General features: G+C 45.4%; 1 protein-coding gene across 9 annotated transcripts in view; it reads right to left on the reverse strand.

The window, feature by feature from the left end:
• The window catches only part of LOC121599874, a 79,883-nt gene that overhangs the window by 34,187 nt on the left and 30,958 nt on the right, over positions 1-14,738 (reverse strand). For 6 of the 9 annotated variants that reach the window (XM_041927981.1, XM_041927979.1, XM_041927978.1 and 3 more), the window contains 7 exons: positions 14,136-14,272; positions 11,548-11,724; positions 7,523-8,731; positions 4,770-5,986; positions 4,380-4,678; positions 4,159-4,290; positions 4,029-4,082 (listed from right to left, as the gene is read on the reverse strand). In XM_041927981.1, the coding sequence (XP_041783915.1) occupies positions 4,029-4,082; positions 4,159-4,290; positions 4,380-4,678; positions 4,770-5,986; positions 7,523-8,731; positions 11,548-11,724; positions 14,136-14,272 (3,225 nt within the window). The remainder of the gene's footprint in view (positions 1-4,028; positions 4,083-4,158; positions 4,291-4,379; positions 4,679-4,769; positions 5,987-7,522; positions 8,732-11,547; positions 11,725-14,135; positions 14,273-14,738) is intronic. The other 3 variants (XM_041927984.1, XM_041927986.1, XM_041927987.1) reach the window with 2 other exon arrangements.

Below are 14,738 nucleotides of genomic sequence, written 5' to 3' on the forward strand. Positions count from 1 at the left end.
TGCAACGATCGCGAGCGCGCTGGGCGACCTCAAAACGGCAACCAGATGATTCGGGAAATTGCCTACCCTTCTCCCCAATGGTACATGGGGCAAAAGCCCCAACTTTACTGCAATTAATCATTCGCAACGAGCGGCGGCCCCCTCCCTCGCGCAGTGATGTGACGATGTTCCTAAATCAAGCGGCGTTTTTCCTTGTGACGCTGCCAAAACAACCACAGGGCGATGGGTTTGAATGCACACAACGAAACGAAACTGCAGGCGCACCACACAAACACCCCCGCCATACACAAAGTTGGCAAATTGTTGCCTTTTTGCCTGGCACACGGGCACAGTGGGTGGGTTGGTTAGCCCGGAGCTATCTAACGATCAGCTGGCGGTCTTCACTTAAGATGGGCTTAGGTTTCCACCCACAACGGGTCCCACACGCTAGTTAGTATTAATTGCCACGGGAATTTGCATTTTCTAAATTAACCTCGGTGTGCCCCGACTGTCGCCGTAGTTTTGAGACCAGGCTTGAGCATGTCATGTACCCCGGAACACCGGACAGCTGGAGCCGGAGTTTGGAGAAGAGAGTTTCCTTCACCTCGTCGCACTATTTATTAATCTTTTTTCTGTTTTTCTGTCAACAATTTTCAGTTTATTTCTCAGCGATAGAGGCGAGTAAAGAACATAAAAGAACACATCTGCTCACGACAAACATTCATAAACACACGCGAACGTTGGGGTGATGACATCGGTTCGTGCACCTACGCAAAATGGCACAGAAATTCTACAACCTGTCATACCGGGGCGATGGGATGGGACGGGGGAGGGACCAGGATTGAGTACACAAGCTACACCATTACCGATCTCGACCCCATCTTCGCCTCTTGGCTTGCGAAGGTCGGGGTCAAGCTATTGGTTGATCAATGGAACGACCTTGGGTGTGGTGGGGGATTGAGATGGTCTCTAATTGCCGAACAATCACTCTCAGTTTTTGCCACAACACACACACACTGCAGATAGCCAATTTTTTATATGTAGATTTTATATAGATTTATTTCCACTTATTTCCCAACACTCTCTCACACACACATACACATCAAAAGGGGTTGAAGATACATTTTTGAACCCCATTTTCCAATTATTAGGATTTACATTTTTCACATTCCATTCGGTTTCGATAATAACCTTCAACCGCTCACTTATCACTCACTTGGCACTCACTTTAGCTCTCATAGGATAAAGATGGTTATTTTAATAAACATTACAAAACACCCAAAAACAAAATCAGCGGTTTTCATTCAGCAGAAAAATCCGAAGCTAAATCCGTACGAAAATAAAGCGAAAAACGCTAAATGTACACGACGCGACGAACCTCGCGAGGTCCGTTCATCATCCGCGTTAACGTTCGACTGTTGAGCGCGGTACGGCTACTAGCAAAACCCCGACCTCTGAGTGTGTGTGTGTGTGCGCTTGTCGTTCCCACAGCGTGTGTCGCGCGCGCATTGCCGCCAGGCGCACATTTTGCACGCCAGCGGCCGCGCACGCTTTTTTTAATCTTACAATGGAGACGCCCGTGTACGGTCGAGTGCGATGACAACAACCAGCAACGATAAAGCGCGGCCCTTTACCGCGAGAGAAGCCCCCCCCCCCTCCCCACGTCGCACGTTTGCCGTCTGTAAACGACAGTTTCTTCGTCCATCGAGAGTGCGCGCACGGGAGAGAATTATGGTCGACGCCGTGTGAGCAAAACGGTCCGTGTGCGTCAGGCTTAAGCTACTTCGGGCGATGACGGCGATGACAGGCGGTGAGTAATTCCGGGCCCGTACGCGATGAGAGCGTGAGAGAGAGCAGAGCGATTGGTGCTTCGTTTGGAGCAACCAAACGACGGAGGATACGATTTTGCCGGAATCCCCGGGAAATAGCGAATGCATCCGATAGGTTTTTTTTTCTTTAATACGTGTGTGCAACTGCTCCATCCTGCTGATAACCACAATCAAAACAACTCGAGGGCCACCCACTGATAAAGGTTCGTTTGCATTGGAGTCATTAAGACAACTGGAGTCATTAATTGCAATTGATTGTTTGATTTCCTTATGTTATTATTTTGTACCACATTTTAACTTATTGTTGCGCTTGTGACGATTAAATTCGCTTTAGCTATAGCATACTACAATTCTAAACTCTAATCTAGCTTAAGAACAACGCCATCAAGCTGAATATAATAGGTAGGTAAGCAGGAAAAGAATAATCGAACCCACACGAAGCGCACACGAGCCGCCCGTGCATTGTAAACAACGGGCGTAGAGCGATCTTAAACACATATCTGCCGTCTCGAACCTATTCCGTATAGGAATGTGTGGCTCGTTGGTAGCTCTTTGCTTTGCGGTAGCAAGCAAGCATCGAGCGCAGAGGGCTAATGCCAGCAGCAACGGTTTAGCTAAAGGCATGTGGGCTTCGCGCTGTACGCACGTGCTAAACACTGCTTTGCGATTAGTCATCGAGCGCGCCACAAGCATCGCAGCAATCGTTGGAAGCAAGGAGGAGCTTGCGACGGCGTGAGGTGCCGCGATGATAATGATGACGATGATCATTACCTATTATCGTAAAAGCACCTTGCACGGTGTGACAAATTCGATTTTCTATTTGCTAATACACAAACACGATTGGTAAGAGAGTGTGCACAATGGAAAGACAAACACGCACACACATGGGGAGCTGTGCTCGATTGGGCAAAAGGGAGGAAAAAACGAGTTCCCGATCGATCGTGCCTTCTTCGGGCGACATGACGTAAGCCCTTCTAAGGTGGACTTGGAGCCACATACGAGGGCCTGCGAGGGCGATAAACGCGATTGCAAACATTGCAAGCGCTTGCCAGACGTTAGACGTTAGCGCGCGCGTAGGTAATTAAACCGGTAAGATGCTTTCGATCAATTTCTAGATCAGGCGAGGAGGGGTGGCAGGAGAGGGTTGTATGAACCGGTTAGCGCGGTTGGGGTGGAGAAAATCTATTCCGTTATGTTGGCGTCAGCGCCGTGGAAATGGAAGTCGCTTTTTCCTTAAAAAACAAAACGCGCTACAGCACCACCGACTTGTCAATTAGGGGGCCGTGCCAAAAATGGTAAACCGCCTTTGGACCTTTTTTCTCATGGGGAGGGAGGCAAGTGCAATTGCGATTATTATTCTGCTGTTACGTTGCAGCTCGAGGACGCACATTTATCAAAACATTCAATCGATCAGTGTTAACTGATGTGATCAGACAAGTTTTCTGGTTTGTTTTCTCTTATTTCCTATGCCATTGATTACTCTCTTGTTGCTAGGATGAGTTTTAAATCAATGACAATTGTCTAGTAAAAGCATTTAAAGTGAAAATGCTCAACATGTGTTTTAGAAAACATGTTTTCTGTGAATCAATTTTCGAAACTCATTCGAAACGATTCTTGCGACATTCATGGAAAATGAAACATAAAAATGGCTCTTTTTATGATTTAAGTTTTAAGAAATTTCAGCCAATCGAATATTTTCTAGATTTTATTTTCCATAATCTCAATTGAAAGTTGCGTTCATAATGCACGTTTATATAATCGTATTTCTGTTGGAAATAGATTATATATTCAATCAATTTCAAAACATGATTCGAAATATTTTATAAGCTTTCTTGACAAATCATGCATGGCTTAGCAGAAAGATTCAATAATACATGAGCTAACCTGATGGAGCACACGAGGATTCAGCGTTCGATTACATTTTTTACTGAAACCCTTTGGTAATGGAGTTGGACCCATGGTACTGAACCCTTGTTAATGGAGGCTGATATGATTTCAGCCAATTGTCATACAAATTACAAACAAATAAAACATAACTATTAGTATCGTGTAACAAAGAGTCACAACTATTTCTACATTAACGTTATTTTGATCTTTCCGTAGCACCTCCTCATATAACAACAGTAACAAATAATAGAACCGACACTTGCAGCTTGACAAATTCCATTACATTTCAAATATAAAGGATTTTCATTTCCTAGAGACATCGTTCGCACTTACCGCTAATGGTGGTATCATCCGCGGTCGCATCATCATCGTGACGGCGAGATTTATCTACAATTGCATCAAACGAAAGAGAAAAACGTGTTAATAAAGCAATCTATCCAATCCATCGTTCCATCCCTCTTACCTTGATGATGATTGCGACTTGAGATTTTCTCCATGAGTTTGGTGATTTTGCTGTCGTTCTTCTGTATCGCCGGCCCGGGACAGCACTCGACCAGATCTTTTGCACAAGCCCGATGGATGTTCAGTTCGCAGTCTAAAACGATCGACGGAGAAAATAAATGCCCATAGAAATTAATTAATAATCCTTCGCTAGTTGGACAACTCGGCTGCGATGATACGTACTAGTGCAATGGTAGCCCTGCGGGCTGACGCCCCACAGTATGTTCTGACAGTGGTTGCAGCGAGTCACCTCGTAGTACGGCTGCAGGTGCAGATTGTGACCGAGGATCGTTTGCTTCCGGTTTTTGGCCATCAGCCGGCTCTTGAAGCTTTTCTCCCGGCTCACAAAGTGGTGCACCTTGTCGATCGGTCCGCCGGGATTGCAGCGGGTAACGAAGATCCGCATCAGTACGGTCGACAGGGCCGAGCAAAGGGCCGACTTCTTTGGATCCTCCTTCGGGGACTCGCGCTCCAGTTCATCACTGCAAAACAAGAATCGGTTTTAGTACATTTGACATGAACGGGGGAACACAGAGAGAGAAAGAAAGAGAGTGCTCCTTCGCCCACACTTACAGATACTGCTGCAGCTTGGGCAGCAGCGTTTCGTCGATGATGCGCTGCTCCTTCACCTTGTCGCCCTTGGCCATCTGGAGCTGCTGATCGTTCGGGCCGTACATCGTCCCCAACCCGGCCGTGCGCTTCGTCTGGAACTGCTGCAGCTGCTGGTTGATCATTTCCTTCGCCTTCAGCCGGCTGCGCCAGAACACCATGCGCAGTATCTCCGCCTTGTCGTTTTCCTTCTGCAGCACGTCGTCGATGTCGCGCGCCAGCGCTTCGTCCACGTTCGCGCACAGCAGCGGCGCGCCCGGCACCAGGAATGTCGAGTGTATCTCGTACGCCCACTTGCGCATATCCTTCACCGTGCCCTCCTTGTACAGCATCGTGATCATGTAGAACAGCAGCGCCGACGGGTCCGAGTTGGTGAGCACAAAGTTGAGAAACACCGCCAGGTAGACGGACTTGTCCGCCTCGAGCAGCTGCGTCAGCGACCGGAACGGGCTGTTCTCCTCGATGAAGCTTTCCTGGTCCGAGATGTCGTCGTCCTCCATCGAGATGATCGGCTTCTGGGCGACGTTCGCCTGCGCCGCCACAATGCTGCTGCTCGGTGCGGTACCACCACCAACGCCTCCCGCCGGTCCTCCGGCATTCGTGGCCCCCACCGGGGACTGCTGTCCGTGTGATGGGTGGTGATGGTGCGCATGGTACGAGGCGGACATGTGGCTAGCTCCATTGTTGTTGTTAATGCTATTGATGTTGTTGGGGCCCGTTGCCGGGTGCGTCGCTGTGCCATTGTTTCCGTGGTGCTGTTGTTGGTGGTGATGATGGTGATTGTTGTTGATGCTGCTGAGCGGATTCGCTATCGCCAGATCACCGGCAGTGGTATGCTCATGGTGATGCGGATGGTGACCGCCATGATGATGATGATGGTGCGGATGATGCTGCTGCTGCGGATGGCCACCACCGCCCGCCGGGCTACCGGTCGTCATCGAGGTGCTGAGGTACGGTGGCGGTGGCGTGCCCGGTGGCGTTATCTCCGACCGTTTGTCCCACGAGTCGGATGACGTCTTGTGATGCCGGTATCCCCCACTATGATGGTGATGGTGATCGGCGCCCGCCACCATGCCGAAATCCTTTGCGCCAATGTTTTCCGGCGACGACACGATGCGGCGGTGCTTCTTGCTGATGGACTGGTTCACGCCAGCTCCGGCTGCGGCCGATTGATTCATCGCCTGACGGAACACAGGGTGGTGTGAGAAGGTAAAAGTAACACGAATTAGTACATTTGCTGTAGCATTTGTCGAGAGAGAAAAAGGTTGAAAGTTCTCTAGTCCACGTTTGTTACACTGGGGAGCGACAAATTATTGTGCCCTGTTTTTTCCTATTTGTGAGAATTTGCAACCGACAAAGAGGAACACATGAAGATTGGCTTTATACATGAAGTAAAGTGCAGACGGTACCGGCCCGCCCATGATAAGGAATGGCGAGGGGATTCGAAGCACGCGTTTTAATGTTTGAAAGCGCAATCAAAACGCGACCCACAGTGCAAACTCTGTTCTGGGAATTGTTGTTCTTGCTTCTTTTTTTTTGTTATTAAATGACAAACCATGCAATTCTACACATGAGCAAACACCATCCACACAACCATGCTTTGTGTTAATTTCATTCTAAGCGAAATCAACTACTAATACTAAGCCTTACTAAGTAAAAATTAATAATTAACAATGGCATGCACAAAATATGATCAAAGTTTTAATGATGATGACGTCTATAATTTGCGATGAAATAAAATAAAGCATTATTATATTATAGCAAAATGATAAAATACACACGCGCAAATCCTCTTTATTTCAACATAATCACTGTTGAAGGCTGTTGCATCACTGCTTCAACATTCAACATCTCGTCGTAGATTCACTTTCTTGTTTTATAACACACGCATCAAATAAAACCAAAACGCTCAACACCAAACCCCACACGATCGAACACGAAAACAAAAAAACGTTCAACTTAATCAAACTAATAATAAATAAATATAGAAAACTAAATAAACGATACCCAGAAAATGTACAAAAATCGGGGAAAAAATATAAACAAGATAACTAAAACAAGGGAGAAACCCAAAAGCACGGACAAGCGACGGAAACCTTTATACAGTACGGGAAAAAGGGAATAGCGGAACGGTATCACTCAATAGGGAAAATAAAAGAAGGAAAATGTGATGTGGTAGTGGCATAGCTTCAGCTACACAGCGCCAGTATATACAGTACACGACAGTATATGTACACTGATGGACGGACGAGACAGACAGACAGACAGACAAACGGACAGACAGTGGACAGGACAGGACAGCTAATAAAGTCGTGAAGTAAGTTCGAATTATCGGCAGGTGTTAAAGCAGAGATACTCTTGTGTTCCCTCTTCATGAAGCCCCAACTATGAAAAGCGATGTAGTAGTAGTGGTAGTAATAGGTTCTATAGCTTCCCCTCCCCCAGAGGGTCTGGCAGCTCTACTCAAACCGTATCAAAGTGTTCTGTAACCTAGTGCACACCAGTTTACAGACCACAACAGCTAATCCGGGTAGGAAGGGGAGGTTTGTGTTTAGTAGTGGTGTTGTGGTTGGAGTAACACGCTGTACAGTTTGCGGAGGAAAAGTTTTAGTGTCTAAAGGAGCCCCCGTGCCCCGTCCTCCTAAAGTTCGGCAGCGCTTTGCACTTCTAATACTCGTGGTCTAGTCTCCTGCCCGTGTCTACTACACACTACTTACGGTCGATTGCTGATGCTGCTGCATCTGGTGCACTATGTTCGGCCGGTAGGAGAGCGGAAAGGCGGCCGCCATATTGTCGCGCACCGAGGTGCAGGTCGTTATGAGCGGATAGTTCATCAGCGTGTTGATGCTGTTCGGTGGCGGCCGCATCTCGATCGAACCCCGCCCGCTGCTGTGGTTGTTGTTGCCGTTCGGTGTGCTCGCCGCGGTCGTCGAGTTGGCACCATTGCTGCTGCTGCTGCCAGCGTTGTTGTCACTGTTCAGTATGAGATTCTGGTTCACCACCTCCAGCATGCCGGGCTGGCGTGGGGGTAAGGGCGGTGGCTCTGCCTGCAGCTCGGTAGTGGCCGTTGCCGTGGCCAGCACATTGCCATCAAGCAGCGTGGTCGTATCGACCCCGCCGCTGCTTAGACTGCTGTTAGCGTTTCCGCCTTTACTGCTGCTGTGGTTGTTGTTGTTGTTGTTATTATTGTTGCTGCTGCTGCTGACACTGTTGCTGTGCGCAGCAGTGCTTGAGCCGTTTTTCTTTTTACCACGTGAGGATTTCCCACTGCCACCGCCGCCACCGCTCGCTTTCGAGCTTGCCGAGCCGGTCGAGCCGGCCGAATGTAAACTCGCCGTTTCCTGGGCCGCCGGCGACAGCACGAGCTGGTGATCGAGGTCCGAGACGAGAATGTTGCGCCGCGACCCGACCAACATCGTGTCCACCGTGTCGTCCGCTCGTTTTGGAATGTTGTTGCGCTGCGGAAGCGGCGGCGGTATGTCCGCACTTTGCTGCTGCTGCTGCTGTTGTTTTCCACCAAAATGGCCGCTCCTGTTCAGGTGATGCCCGTGATGATTACCACCTCCACCGCCGCCACCGTGCAGATGGTGATGATGGTGATGGTCGGCCGCACTGCTCGCGCTGTATTTCTTCCCTGTCTTGGTGGGCGTGCCGGACGACGTGAGCCCACCGAACGGTCCACCGCCGTCCGTTGGGCTAAGGCACTCGGGCGAACCGAACAGGGTGGCCGCCGACGGCGAGCTAATCTCTTTGGAGTCGATCGATTTCTTCTTCGTGCCCAGGCTCAGCGAGGACAGCGAGCGCGGAAAGCGCGACAGAAAGGCGGGCGTGGTGGAGGTCGTTTGGGCACTGTTCGGGAGCTGCGGCTGCGGAAACAGTGGCGGTGAGCTGAGCGCCGACGGGCTGAATGCCGGATAGGTGCCGGGCTGTGGTGGTTGTATAGGTGGAGAGGAGATTTTTTGGTTGCAATATCATCAACACGTGCCGAGATACATTATTGTTTTGCAAAAAAAAAAAAACGGAACGGATCAACCATTCCGGATGAACCCTTACACCGCGCGTGTGTATGTGTGTGTGTATGGGAGGGAATATTTCAATGTGTGAAGGAAGAAGTGTAAGAGGAAGTGAGCGAAAGAGAAGGATGGTGGATGGAGAGTGTTTTGGTGTGATTTTTATGATTGATTTTGTTGAAGCAATCAATAGTGTGTGAACCCAAAAAAAGAAGAAAATTAAAACGTGAATCATTAAGCCAAAAAACCGATTAGACAGTCAGATCATGACACAGTGACAGTGAAAATGAACGCAAGATTGGGTGGAAAAATGTATCAAAAAGAGGGACACATAGGGACAGAAAATGTGAAAAAAGAGAATCGAAAAACATTTGTTCCGTGAGTAACAGCAGTAACATAATGTAGCTTTGTAGAACGTTATTTAAACACGTTTGTAAACACAGGTAAAGATCTTTTAAATTCCTTATGATACCCTTGTGTCTTATCTTTGTATTGTAAAATGCTGAATATTATGGAAAATGAATAAAAAAAATCTAAAACGCCTTTCCATCATCTTTAAATAGCAAAACGAAATCTTTCATAAACTTTCATAGCGAAATGAGTAATACAAAATAATTGAGCCACTACTTAGAGTAAAGTGTAAAATCTATAAAATGTAACGATCGTAAACAAAAACTCACTTTAAAAGAACATTCCAACCAAAACAACAAAATCAAATTAAGAAAGTGCAAAATAATCGACTGCATTCATAAAACGCTTTGCACTACGAGGAATATAAATCTTAACTAGGTAAAGATATAGGAGCAAATTCGTCTACCAATATACTTATTCAAACAAAAACAAAAAAAAAACAAAACCAAAAAAGTGAGAAGAGCAAACACCTACGAGCATTCAGTTTACAGATAAAACAAAAAAATCTAATCATTACCACAGCGGAAGGGAAGAAAGGCACAATTTTGCAACACAATTTTGATCAGCGAATTTTTCAAATTTTTCAATTTAAATCAGCACAAGACAAACCGTATGTAAACCGACAGTGGGGGAGACGGCAACTGTGAAATAATGTTTTAAAAGGACGAAAAAAGGGCAGAAAAAACAAACACACACGTAAAGCAATGTGATCGGGGCGACACGGTTGACCTTTCAGAGAAAATTCCATTTTTCCGATACATGGGAGGATATTTTTCCTATAAAAGGTGGAGCTTGCAATATTGCAACCGTGAGCGTGTTTGCGAATGCATGAATGGGGTCTTCCAACAGCAATCCTTGTGCTTTCGACCGAGAGGATTATCGTCGTTAGCGATACGTACACATCCACGTGTAACACGTGTAGCACTTGACGGATTCGTGTGTGTATGTTTGTGTATGGCAAAAATGCCAACATGCATATCTCCTTGATGAACTGGTGGAGTGGATTGTTATTCAAGAAGTTATGGCATTTTATGGCGATGAGCGCATATGTAAACGTTGGCAAATTGGTGTAACGTATGTAACGTGTTATCCATTTTTGTTCTTCGCTGTTTTGGACGAATGGAATGAATCGTATTGAGGAACGGTTGGGAAAATAAAGTGCTGCGAACAAAATTGCGTTTTATATTCATGAAAAACAGCTTCCAGTGCCCGTGAGATTTGCTGTTAATGTTTTAAACTTTGTATGTATTTATGTATTGATTATATGAATGAGACATTTTAGTGCAAGCATACACACAACACTCAATTTTCCCATCGCACAATATCTCCCAGAGACATCCGTATTGAATCCAAAACAGAAAGTACACAAAACAAAACACCAATTGCGTGCCAGAATGAATTAAACTGTTACAAAAAAAAGCATGATTTCATGGGTTCAGTATATTCCGTGGTATTCCTCTAACATGATTCGAGCGTTATGCTTGTTTGAACGACAACGAACAAGAATGGATGAAAAGGTACGTGTTATTTTGGCGGGTAATTTTGTTTTGCTTTGTAATCGAACAGTAGTAGGAGCCAAATCGGGATTGCGCACCACCAACGGGAGGGGAGAAAAAAAAAAACAATTACATACCCACCAACAACACATCGAGCACAACACATAGGATAATGCTTAAGATTAACGACACAAAAAAGAACAGCACAACGCAGTCAATATGCTCAACGTATAAGTTCCCTCAGCAACCCCATTTGCACGGTCTAAATAAATGCTCCTACTAAATCAAAGGTCCGGAGGCGTTTTTTTCGGAAATTTGGGAAAAAACTGGTCTTGAGAGCACACCTCCACCCTTCACAAACACGCGCTTCTGCATCCAAAAGCAGCGGATACAGCTTCATCTTCGAATTGATGCAAAAGCAGCAAAATAAATTCCCCCTTTGGATCGCTCTTGCGTGACGTCACAATTAAAAGTGCGAATAATAGTTTTCATTACATTGCAATTAAACCCCACGAACGAAAGATACCGTGATAAGGTGCGAATAGAATAAAGTGAGAGAGAGAGAGAAGGACTTCCACCGCACCCGCATGTGTGCATTCCTCTTCCTTGAGAATGATAGAAAAAGGGTGAAATTATTTGCAAAAATAAACACACACAACATGTGAAAAGTTGGAGATTGGGGCAACAAAGCACGATTGAAGAGAACCCTCGTCCCTCGGCAAAAACAGACATAGTAAGAGACGCGATTGATACGAAAGCACACACAAACACACTGCTGCTGTTGTTGCTGCTGCTACTACTACTGCTGTAGAGGAAGTACTTTACCTCGCCAAGCATTTGCTGCAGCTCCTTCTCCAGCTTCTGTATCGTCGCGTCGACCCGGGCCACCTCGACGTGCGGTTTGTTGCTGGCGATCAGAGTGTCCCGGCTTTTCTTCACCTGATCGAGCATCAGCTGCAGCGTGTTCATCTTGTGCACTTCCATCTCCCGTTGCTTGGCGCACTAAACATGGGAAAAGACAAAAAAGAGTAATATTTTAGTAAATTGTATAATTAGCTGGCTTTTTTTTTGTCGTGCCTAAAATGTATGAAAAGCATTTGCTTAACAGTCGTTATGTTCTCATAACGTCGGCTGTTTTTCATTCAAAGAGAGAGAGAGAGAGAGAGTGTGCGTGAGAGTGATTTATCTAAATTTTTTCCCACTAAAAGGGGTCATATGGAGTCAATTTTCCAAACCTTATCTTAATACTATCAGCCTTTTCAAGAGAAATGCCTCAAGCAAGAGTAAACCAACGAAAGAAAAAGGCGCACCACACATTCCGCTCCAGTCGCTGGGTCACCAGATCGCCGTATGCCACCGTGCGTTGTTGGCAAATTCCATACACCATGCCTTTTCCCATCTCCACCCTCTAGCAATTGGCTCGTTTTGCTGAAGGAAAATCCCGAAATAACCGCCGTGAATAGGTATGACGGAAACGAAACAGTGAAGGAGCAGGAAAAGCAGCATTTTGGAAGCGACGACCAGAAATAATATGATGAAGAAATTAGCATCTCTCTCCCCCCAAACGACGGGCAGCAGGATCCATATTCCCATCCTCCATCCACCCCCTCGATGGAAGGGGAAAATGCTGCTACGGCTGTTGCCAAAATTCGTTTTCCCTTAGTGTTTTCCTTGTAAATCGTCCGAATGAAATCGGGAATGGAGGAGGAGAGACATATTTTTAGACCGATCGTGGAAATCGAGGAAAAAAACACGGAGGAAAAGTGCGCGACACGCCAAAGAGATGCGCGCAAACGCTCTCTCGCGCCTTCCCTCACACATTGCCGCTGCATTCGCCACCACCTGCCTCGGTTGATCTTGACATTTTTCGATCGATGATGGAGTAAAGGTTCGTGGAAAAATAAACGAGTTCCCGACGTGTGCTAAAGTTCAATAAACGAACCGGAATTGTTGCGGGATTTGCTGTCAGGGGATGCGCAACAGATTGGAGGCGCGGTGTTGGAAAAGCAAAAAAATATCACTAAATTTACTGGAACTAAAACAAATGGGGAATTGGTTCAACAAATTATAAAATGAAAAATAGTTGTAAACACAAAAAAATTATTGAAAATTATTTTGGCGTCTTCAATGGTTTTTACCAGTCACTTTCAAACGTAAACATTGTTATTCACCGCGTGCAACATGTTATTCCACATCGATCTGATACTTCAATTGCATGATAATAATGTATAATTTCTTCAGCATAATTTTGAACAGGACTGAATTTTATAGTTTTTGTTATGTGTTGAAAATCATGTGATGAATCTGAAATTTCAATTTGAAGCAAATACACCATTTGACAGCTGTGCACATTCGAAAGTGACTTGGAAACCCTGTATTCATCGCGTGCTAAATATTATTCCACATTCCACACTGATATTTCATTTCCTTCATTATAATTTTTAATTTCTTGATTTTCTTTGATTTTTAATCATGATTTTGAACACTTTAACTATCAACGGGTGATGCGATCCAACATCAAACCCCGATGAAAAAACAATGACAGCAGCCTGTTGAAGTGTTGACAATCATGCGCAAGTAATTAAAAATATATGTGCATAAAATATGTAAAAATGTGTAAAAATGACTCGAAACCTCCTATAAGCTTTTTGTATGTATACTTTTTTAATGAATCCCCCGCACATCAAATTCCGTTCAAAACACAATTATTTGAGACAATTTATATTTTTGATATTTGTCTCCATCGTAAATTCGGCAAGTATGTTAGATAAACAGGGCTTTCGTAATACAAGATAGTTTTTTTACATGGAGTTTGACAGTTGGTGGCTAAAATGACGTCATCACTCCTTACAAACCCAGACGTCAAACTAGATACAGAACAGGATTCGACCAATGTAATTGTAACGTAAGCGAAACGTATTGTTGTAACGTATCATTGTTCCACTGACCGACTGAAATAGGAGTTCTCTAGCTTAATTCATAGAAAAACCCTGTAGCAGATACAATTCTAAGTTAAAGTCATACTGATTGACAGCTAATGTCAACCTCTTGCATACCGATAGATGACGTTGCATCATTAAAACAAAGGTAAGATTCGCTTTTTTAATCAACATTTCACGATACATTTGTGACAGAATGTAAACGCAATATTTTGGCATTTCATCCTAAGCGATCAAAGCTTACAAGTAGAGACGTCCCGATCGACATGCGCCCTCAGTTTTGTTCTCAGCTCAAAAATTCAATGTTGTTTTTAATTACGTTAAACCCTACCCTTACAACCTCACTCACACTAACACATTCTCTTTTACTCATTTTCACTCGGTCAGTGTCCAATTGCCAGAAGACAGCCTGGCTGGACTGGGCGGGACTGTGGCCTGGATTGTATGTTTGTGAGTGTAGTTGCTACTACTTACATCAACGGGCTGCGGAGCGGTGATGCTGTTCCGTTGCGCAACCGGCGTCATTGGCGCGATCGAGTTGGTCGATGGCGATGGGCGCTGCATTCTGTTGCTCCCACGCTGCACAGTGAGCTCAACGACGTCCGATGCTGCTAAAACGGCGAAACACAAGAACAAAACATGTTTTACTACATATTCGGCTGATGCTGCATGTGCGTGTGTGTGTGTGTGTGTGTCTGTGTGTGCGCGCAATGTAAACCACCAACTCCCCCACCAACCATCTGATCAATGAAAATGGAAATTGTGGTAAGTGGGAAGGGGTGTGGTGCGTTAGATGATGTTTATTGGAAGGGTAAGGGAAGCATTTTTTTAGAAGGGAAAGCACAACTTCGAAACTAACCAACACTACCAGCCACATGAACGATTTACGATGAAACTTTGATAAAAATGTTTACAAAAACTGCGATGAATACAAAAAAATGGAACAAATTGGAACATTTTCTCCCTCTACTGCTGGTAAAATAGGTATTTCTTGTGGTTTTAGCAGACCATACGGTGTTGTGCTCTGGACGACTCGGCAAAGGCAAAACCAGATCTTCTCACCCCTATTGGGAAGGG

This window comes from Anopheles merus, chromosome 3L, assembly GCF_017562075.2.
Source record: "Anopheles merus strain MAF chromosome 3L, AmerM5.1, whole genome shotgun sequence".
Lineage (NCBI taxonomy): Eukaryota > Metazoa > Arthropoda > Insecta > Diptera > Culicidae > Anopheles > Anopheles merus.